Here is a 9,598-nt window from a genome sequence, read left to right on the forward strand (position 1 = left end):
TGGGCCCGAGCGGAGGGCGGCCGTGCGGCCGGGCCGCGGGCCACGCCGGTCCGCAGAACCGCTCCAACTCAGCCCAAGTTGGGGGAGCCCAGGGCAGGGGGCGCGGAGGGAGCGCGGGTCTCCGGGCCGGGACATCGTTGGCGTCACCGGCTCCCGGCAGCCAACCAGAGTCTCCCAGCAACTTTTGTCCCGGTGGGTCACCCTAGAAATTTGCCCTCTGCCGGCCTGAAGAGCTATGGGCCCTACGCCTCCTGTGGGACGGGCAGAAGCGGGTGACGGGCTGGACGGGAAAGCCCCTCCTCCCCCAGCCCTTCCAGCCCCGGGTTCCCATCTGTGAGCCCCGCCTGAGTCCCCAGAGTTAGCGTGGCGGGGAGCTTGGGGGAGGAGTCAGATAAGTTCCGACTGTGTGTCACCAGCAAACAGCTGGATGACCTTGAGCCAGCTCCTACTGTCCGTGCCTCGGTTTACCCCTGTATGTAATGGGAGTGGTAATCCCTAGCTGGGAGAGCTTTGGAAAAGACAGCCTGAGCTGACACACGAAGGAAGCTGGCCAGTTCAGTGTTGCCTCATCCTGTGGGGTGGGACAGGTGGGACAGAAGATGAGACAGTGCTAGTCCCCACCCCTAATCCTGTGGTTCTCCCGCAGGAGCCGTGGCAGTTGCCTTCCAGGAGCCTGAGATATGAGCGACCCTTGTGGAGAAAAACCCTTTCGGGAAACCAGTCACGTCATGAGTCTGTGGGGTGTTGAGGACAGCCACAGCTGTCGGGGTACCCCCCAGCCAGCCTCAGAGCTGGCTGCTGAGGATGCCTCAGCTTCTTCAGAGCTGCAGATGAAGGTGGACTTCTTCCGAAAGCTAGGCTATTCGGCCTCTGAGATACACAGTGTCCTGCAGAAGCTGGGCGTCCAGGCAGACACCAACACGGTACTGGGGGAGCTGGTGAAGCATGGTTCAGCCTCTGAGCGTGAGCGCCAGTCCTCACCAGAGCCCTGCCCGCAGCCGCCTCTGGTGCCCCGCGGCGGGGGCACCCCCAAGACTCCTACTCTTGAGCCCTCACTCCCAGAGGAGGACAAAGAGGGCAGTGACCTGAGACCAGTGGTCATAGATGGAAGCAATGTGGCCATGAGGTATGTGTCACTTCCGTGAAGAAGATGCATGGAATGGTGGTGATGTGACTGCTGCTCTTTAGAGGGGCCTTGGTCTACGGATGGCAAGGACCTGTGTGAGGTCCTTCTGCATGCAAGAGGCTCCCTTAAATCTAGTGACGTGTTTGAAGTGGGTTTTGTAGGACTGCCATAGGGATAGGAGCACAGTGAACAGTGTCACACTACTGGTTCATGATGGAACAAGGATTCAGATCTAGGTCCTTCTCTGTCCCGAGTTCACCATATGCTGTGGGTCTCTCCTGAGGCCAGCCCTCTCAGTCTCGATTCCTCCTGCTTGACGTGAGGCAAGCCCTGCCCGGAATTAACCTATGGGCTCAGTTCTCTCAGGAGTCAGCCACTGAACCGCTCTGAGTCTTACTTCCTCATGTGTGGGATGGAGCTAGCCCACCTCCCAGGTGGTCATCGTGGGCAGCGATGCACATACAGTCTTAGTAAACAGCAGTTGTCATTATTTTATTATCATTCAAGGGCTGGATCTTCTGAGGCTGTTGAGACCTTTATGGCCATGACCACAGGTAACCTCGCGTGGCTGGAGCTGCCTGGCCATGGGGGTGTGAGTGGGTGGCCTAATGCTCTGGCTTCAAGTGACCCATGACTGGGCTGAACTGGTCCCTAGGACTCCCAGGGCCAGAGCCAGGACTCAGTTCTAGTAATGTCCCCCCATGGTGCTTGGAGGGTACAGGGTGGCTGGGGGTGGAGGGTGAGACTGGGGCTGCTGTTAACCTGAAGGAGCCCTGACTTCTCCCTTCAACCCAGGCCCCACCCTCCAGCCTGCTTTCTCCCAGTTCCCTGCAAGGTGACTGGTGAGTCAGATGTGGGTGGGTCACTCACAAGGAAAAGTTCCTGTTGGCATAGACAAGGGGAGACCCCAACACAGGATGAAAGGTGGGGAGGGCACCTTGTACTACTGCCCAGTGGCATCTCCCAAGTGGGCTGCCTGAGGCTGCCATGACATCAGCCTCTGCCCAACCTGGCATTTGGCCCCACCTACTCCCAGCCAAGCTGGGGCGAGTAAGCTGTCCAGCTGGTCCTGGTCCAGCTTAGCAGGTACACAGGTGAGCTGTCTTCCCACCATCTTAGGTCAGTCTTCCATCTCTGAAATGGGCTGATCCTGGAAGAAGGCCTGAGCAGCACTGGTGTCCAAGCCACAGAGCCGTAGAGCACAGCCTGTACTTTGAGAGTTAGGGGTCCTCTCTCAGGCTCCAGCCCGAGTTGGACTAGGAGCTGAACGCTCTGTGACATCTTCCCTGGGGACACGAGCCTGAACTGGCTACACCTAGAGACAGCCATGTGCTGCCTGTGTTTGTATCCTGGCAGAAGGAGGGGCCCGGGGGGAGGAGGAGGGTATTGGCAGGGTATTCAGGGGAGCCGAGCTGGAGAGATAAAACCACCTGCCTGCATGCCTGCCTGTTTGCAGGGGTTTTCTGAGCCCGGCAGTGGCTAAAGGGGAATTCCAGCCTCAGACTTCCTGTCTCAGCTGCTGCCGGGTTCCTGCCCTGCCGCCCCCTCCCCCCAAGGGCAGGCGGGCTAGCCCCTACCGTATGCAAATTGTGGGGAAATTCACCTCTGTTTCCTTCTATGGAATTTTTCTCCGCTAGTCAGGCCCAACCCCAGCAGATCTTTTCACCTGGGAGCCTGGCGTAGCCCTGTCTTCGGTCCTGGGCACCAGCAGCCAAGCTGGAGTCTCCCTCTATTCATCCCAGAAGTCTAGCTAGCCAGGATAGGGGTCCAGCCTTTTGAACCAGTGGGACTCAGTGGGGGTAAGTAGGGGTGAGAGGACGTCCAGGTTTCCTGTGCCCACACAGTAGAGCTTCCTCATTACAGGGAGAAGGACTGAGTTAGCGGTAGGAGAGCTCCAGGCCTGCTGGGTTCTGCTTCTGGCAGGAGAAGGGCCCTCGCTGCTTCCTAAGGGAAATGTGCCCATTGTGAGGGCAGCAGACAGCACACTTGTCCACAGCCAGGATTTCAGTGCCCAGAGGCAGTGCACACCCCGGGAGTCCTGGCATCCCTTGGAGTCCCGAGATGGAAAACTGCTGGCCAGGAGGGGCACATGCATACACACGAGTGTCACAGAGGGAGGCAAGTGGAGCTTGCGCCTGCTGCACACTTGGCACAAGGAGCCAAACCAGAGGCAGCCACACCCCACAAACCTGGGAGGACAGAGCAGAGGACCCAGGGAGGGAGGCACCACTAGAGACCGGTTTGCCAGATACATCATTCTCTTACTCCAGTGTGCTGTCCCCTTTCAACAAGCTTTTTGGTTTTTGGTTTTTGGGGGTTTTTTTGTCTTTTTGAGACAGGGTCTCCCTGTGCAGTTCAGACTGGCCTTGAGCTCACTTTGTAGCCCAGGCTGGTCTCGAACTCGCAAGGATCCTGCTGCCTCAGCCTCTGGAGTGCTGGGATTACAGGCGTGTGCCACCACACCCGGCTCAACAAGCTTTGTTCAAAGTCAAGTCTTGGGGGCTGGGGATTTAGCTCAGCGGCAAAGCGCCTGCCTGGCAAGCGCAAGGTCGTGAGTTTGGTTCCCAGGACCGGAGAAAAACCAAAAAAAAAAAAAAAAGTCAAGTCTTGGAGCTTTTTGCTCCCAAATAAACCTTGAGTCTTCTGGGAGGGTCAGGAAGGCAATCCAGTTCCCCCAGACCTAGGTTCTGTTTCCATCTCTTAGTGCTAGCCAGATGCCCTTGATCTCAGGGCCCATTCCCTCACTCTAGGGGCCTTGTAAGAATGAGGTGGTACTTTTGGCCTCCACTGTCCCTGCACCTTCCTTGCTCTCAGGCTTGGTCCCTGTCTTGGTACCGATCCAAGCATCAGCATGCAAAGTGCTTCTGACCGCCAGCTCTGCTCTCCATTTTTGCCGTGTGACCCTGATGACTAAGTTACCCTGTCTGGATCAGTTTCCTCTTCTGCACCAAGGAGAGAGGGGATGGGAATGACAGTCCTGTCTTTGTGGCTTTCCAGATGACCCAGTGCAAAGCACTTAGAATAGCCTGGTTCACTGCTTTCAATAAATGCTAACTCTTATCTCAAGCAGGCTGTCAGAGGCTGGGGTACCAGGCAGGGGTGAGTGCTGCCTGGGGGCTGGACTTTGTCTCCCTTACCACTGACAGAGACCTTTAGACCCTGAAGCCCCAGCCTCACCCCCAAGCAGCCCACTTGCCCCCTCCAGGTGCCCCACCTCCTGCTTTACCTTCTTAGGACTCCAGCTGTCACTGCCCACACCTTCCAGAGTCACACACAGGATGTGGTCTGTCCTGGACTTGTCTCTTTTGCATAACATTTATTCTGTTTAATTTGCCAAATGTGAGTCTGAGTTGTTCACCAAGGGGCCAGTGAGAGGCAGGGGCTGCTGGGTAGGGAGCCAGCCTACCTATTGCCAGACCAAGTTGGATCTCAAGCCAGTAGGAAAGGTGTCCCACCAAAGAAGCTGCGGGCTGCTGGGTGCATTTTTCACCCAGAGAAACAGAGTCAGAGCCACTGACCGCCACCTCAAGGCTTTCCTCTGGGCCCAGCAACCTTTGGGTGAGGTGAGGTCTGGTCCCAGACCAGGGCAGGGAGGGCATCCTGTATCCCAGCTCTCCTAGGACTTCTTGACCTCTGAGTGGCTTCTGACCATCTGTTTGCCTCAGGTCACACCCTGTAGGACTAGGGGGAGCAGAGGGGAGAGGGAGCCAGCATTGCAGGGAATGGGCCTATTCTGAGGAAAGCAGCCAGCAGCCTTTCACTTTCATGGTGACAGCTCCTCAAGGCTCGGTCATTTCCTGCCTGCTGGAGTGGAAGGGTAGGCCGGCCGGCCCCTTTCCTGCGCCCTCTGGGGTCCAGCCCAAGGCTCTGCACACAGACTGAACTTTAATCCGGAACAATCTGGTTTCTCTCCAGTTAGCCAGACTGGTGCTTCCCCCACCCGCTCCTCTGCTGATGAGCGAGCACAGGGCTGGAGAGTGGAGGAGAGGTGACTCAGGCAGTGTGTGTGCACATCTGTGTCCCTGTGGTCCCTGTGGCTCCCTGGGTGGGGCAGGAACCAGGAGTCTCCCAGCACCTTCCCACACCCCCGGTGTGTTGTAAGCAGCGACCCTCCCCCGCCGACCCTCCCCCGCTGTCGGTAGCAAGCACTACCAGATTCCTGGGTGGATTCTCTCTCCAGGAAATGGAATCCTAGGGAAAGTCCCCACGCTGGGTCCAGGCACTGTGGGAACCAGCAGAGGGCCAGAGCCTGAGCCCCTATGCTCCCCAAGAGGGCCAGCCTAGCAAGGTCGCCTGTGGCTGCTCTCATAGACCAACCTGCCCCTCCTGTCTCTCCCAGCCACGGGAACAAGGAGGTCTTCTCCTGCCGAGGCATCCTACTGGCTGTGAACTGGTTCCTGGAGCGGGGTCACACGGACATCACAGTATTCGTACCATCCTGGAGGAAGGAACAGCCCCGGCCTGATGTGCCCATCACCGGTATGTGGACACTGTGGAGGTGGGAGAGTCCCTCTGCCACACGGGCTGTTTCTCCCCAGAAGAGATCTTGTGGGCAGGGGTGGCAAATTCTAGATCAGGTAGGATCTAGCATTTCTTTCCCCAGTTTTTGCTGTGCCCAGCAGCCCTGCTCTGAACAGTGGTCATTGGAAGTCCCCTTGTCCAGCCCTCTGCTTCAGACACTGGGCACATCCCTCATCCTACAGGTGGTATGTCCTCAGCATCCCCAGTGACAGAGATGCAGGGTAACTTAGTAGTTACACTTGTGGGCTCTGGGCCAAGACAGCCACGGCTAGAATGCTGGCTGTGTTTAGCCAGGCATGGTGGCACACACCTATAATCCCAGCACTTGGGAGGCTGAGGCAGGAGGATTGCTGTGAGTTCAAGGCCACTATGAGTTTGTCTCAAAAAACCGTGCTGGCTCTGTGACCCAGGCAAGGATGGATTAGCACTGCTCTGAGCAACTTGCTCCACATCTTTGAAATGGGCTGGGTTCAGGGTGACCCCCACCCCAGCCTTGGAGTAAAAACTAAGGTCTGTTTCTCTACAAATCTAGAGGTGTAGCAGCAGTCTGGCTGCGTTGTGGGCTTCTTTCAAATGGAAGCTAATAGCCTTGTCCTGCCTACCAAGGGACAGAACCCAGACTCTTCTTCCCAGACCCCTACAGGACAGTCAGGGAGAATAGCTGAAGCCTACATCCCCCTGGCTTTGAACAGGCCTGCCGTCCAGGGAGGGAGAGGCAGAGGGCCAGTTCCGGGCTCAGAGTGCTTACCGCAAGGGCGTGAAGCACCGTGCTTGGGTATTCTTGGTCTCCAGGCAGCAAACTGGCAAGCCGTGACCTTGGCAGAGCTAGTTTTTGCCCCTGTGAACTTGTGCATGAATAGCCCCCAAGCCTGGCCACCAGGAGCTTAGGGAGCCTAGGGCCTTGGCCCTGGGTTCTAGATCACCATGACTGTGTCTGGTCATCCCTAGACCAGCACATCCTCCGGGAATTGGAAAAGAAGAAGATCCTGGTGTTCACACCATCACGTCGCGTGGGTGGCAAGCGGGTGGTGTGCTATGATGACCGCTTTATTGTGAAGCTGGCCTACGAGTCCGATGGGATTGTGGTCTCCAATGACACGTACCGGGACCTCCAGGGCGAGCGGCAGGAGTGGAAGCGCTTCATCGAGGAGCGGCTGCTCATGTACTCCTTTGTCAATGACAAGTATGTTCCTGCCAGAGGGTACCCCATGGACTGGGGGTCCAGAAGGGCAGCCAGAGCCACCCTTGGGAAGGATGGGGTTAGGGTGGGCCTTGCCTGGACACTGGCTGTAGAAGGAATGGTGTGGGTGCCACGCAGCATTGGGAGTGAGATGGAGCGCAAACAGAAGGTGGGGGGGCGGGCTTTTTGATTGGGAGTGGCACAGTAGCCCTGGAGATGGGAGGGGGCTGTGTTCGGGACCAACTCTGACTGCCCTGCTTCTCTCCAGCAGAGGCTGCCGGGGACCCATGTAGCCTGAGACTCAGGTACTCAGGTCACAGCCTCCCAATGACCTCAGAGCTCCTGGCCTGGGAGGTGCCCTCAAGGTGGCCCTTGTGTGTGACCCTCTGGACTGGGGCACCCCCGCTTCCCTGGAGCAACCCCACCAAGATCTCAAGAGTTCTAGGATGACCTGCAGATGGAGTTAAGGCCAGGGTTAGGTTTAGGGTTAGCAAAGCCAACCATCCTGCCCACACCTTAGCATTTGGAAGGTGGTGTTCATGTCTCCCACCTCCTCAGAGTTCCTTTTGGCCTCCACAGGTTCATGCCCCCTGACGATCCCTTGGGCCGGCACGGGCCCAGCTTGGACAACTTCCTGCGTAAGAAGCCACTCCCTTCCGAGCACCGGAAGCAGCCTTGTCCCTACGGTATGAGAGCAAGGTCTGCCCTCCATAGCCCTCCTCATACCCAAGCCTGCCTCTGTCCCCATGGCACACTTGACTGCCACTGGACCTCCCAGCCCCAGGCTCACGTGCCACCTGCTTAGAGCCGCTCTTCCTCTCTCTCCCAGGGAAGAAATGTACCTATGGGATCAAGTGCCGATTCTTCCACCCCGAGCGGCCGAGCCGCCCCCAGCGCTCTGTGGCTGATGAGCTCCGCGCCAACGCGCTCCTCTCTCCACCGAGGGTCCCAGCCAAGGACAGAAGCAGCCGGCGGCTTTCGCCTTCTTCTCAGTCTGGCTCCCTGCCCACAGAGGGTGACCAGAGCAGCCTAGATGGGAAGAAGCTGAGGGCCCAGGCAGCCCCGGGGCCGCGCCAGGAGGGGCAGACACAGAGCTTTGCCCTGGCGGGTAGGAGCCTCCCACATAGTGGGGGCAGTGGCGGCGGCTTTGGGCCCACAGACTGGATCGCACCAGCCCTGGACTCCCTCCCCTACACTTCCCAGGACTGCCTGGATTCTGGCATCGGCTCCCTAGAAAGCCAGATGTCAGAATTGTGGGGTGTGCGAGGGGGAGGCCCTGGTGATCCCAGCCCACCTCGGGGCCCCTATACTGGCTACCGTGCCTTCGGCGCAGAGATCCCAGCTGCTCCTGCCTTCCCTAACTTTGGACAGGCTATAGGTGCTGGCCACTTTAGTGTCCCTGCTGACTACAGTCCGGTGCCACCTGCCTTTCCTCCTCGAGAGTACTGGTCTGAGCCATACCAGCTGCCCCCACCCACCCCAGCCCTTCAGGAGACCCCGGTCCCAGGCCCTGGGACTGCCAGGGGCTCCTGGGGCAGGGTAGGCAGCCTGGCCAAAGAACGGGCCAGTGTGTACACCAAGCTGTGTGGCGTCTTTCCCCCACACCTGGTAGAGGCTGTGATGGGACGCTTCCCACAGCTCCTGGACCCCCAGCAGCTGGCTGCTGAGATCCTCTCCTACAAGTCCCAGCAGCTCCATGAATAGGTCCGCCATGTGGCCCACAGGGGGCACCAGGCTGCAGTCTGGAGGTCCGTTCCAGCCCCGAGGCCCTCCCTGCGGGATGGACAGAAGGAGGACTCAAGTAGGGACGGGAACCCCCAAACCAAACATACTGTAGGATTGGTTCTGGCCCACCAAGCACCTCTGGCCATTGCCTGAGTGGGTCAGAAGTGATCACCCTGTTGATACACATTGTATCTCTGTCATTTAAGGAGACGCTGCCTGTAAGGCTGTCGGTCTGTGGCTGAGGCCCAAACCCTCTTTTCTCTCAGGGCGGGGAGGGAGGCCTGGGGGAGCAGAGGCCCAGGCGGGGGCCCTGTGCACTGCCCCCACCTCCGCCCCATCCCTGGGACGCCAGCTGCACTGGCTAGTTGGGCACCGTGTGCCTGTCCTCCGAGGCCCTCCTCTAAGCCAATGAGGCCTCAGTGTGCTCTCAGGGCACAAGGCTTCATGTCAGTAAGCAAGATGCTTCTTAATCTCACTTCTGTCTCCTCTGTCCACCTGTCCCATCACCCTGCCGGGGGTCCAGGGCCCGTGCTCCCATCTTTGCCTTCCCCAGAAGTGTGAGGACATGTATATGCTGTGTACAGGTATAGAAATAAGTATTTTAAGTGGGAAGTCCTCCCATAAGACATCAATAAAGAACCATATGAGCCTTTTAAGAGGTGGTCATCTTTGTATGCTTGGGGGTTCTAGGTGTTACACTTCGGTGATGGGCACCCACAGGCCAGCCGGCTGACCTACCTGCACCCAGGACACGACGCCACACAACTCTTCCCTTTAGAAGGAAGCTTCCCAAAAGTGCTCAAAAAAAAAAAAAAAAAGTGCTCTCTCTTGAGGCTGGAGCATCTTTCTGAAGTCTTGGACTGGGCCTTGATAGATGGGGACCATAGGCAGGGCTCAGGTCAGTGTGGGGAAGGGGTAGTGTCCTGGGGTCAGGATGGGGCTAGTCCCAGTTTCAGCCCTGACCAGGGCCTAAGGTGGGCAATGACTGGCTGAGGTGGGGCTGGGGTGGGGAGCTCAGCTCTGGCCCCTTCCAGATGTTGCAACAG

General features: G+C 58.1%; 1 protein-coding gene across 1 annotated transcript; it reads left to right on the forward strand.

The window, feature by feature from the left end:
* Window positions 1-646: 646 nt before the first annotated feature.
* On the forward strand, window positions 647-9,208 carry Zc3h12a (zinc finger CCCH-type containing 12A; the record flags this gene model as incomplete). The annotated part of the gene is given in 5 exon segments (XM_005395205.2): window positions 647-1,126; window positions 5,466-5,605; window positions 6,596-6,830; window positions 7,407-7,513; window positions 7,657-9,208. Coding segments are annotated over 5 exon segments (1,803 nt in total). The 3' UTR covers window positions 8,532-9,208.
* Window positions 9,209-9,598: the final 390 nt, after the last annotated feature.

The sequence above is a fragment of the Chinchilla lanigera genome, unplaced genomic scaffold (assembly GCF_000276665.1).
Source record: "Chinchilla lanigera isolate Chin_1 unplaced genomic scaffold, ChiLan1.0 scaffold00051, whole genome shotgun sequence".
NCBI classification, from domain to species: Eukaryota; Metazoa; Chordata; class Mammalia; order Rodentia; family Chinchillidae; genus Chinchilla; species Chinchilla lanigera.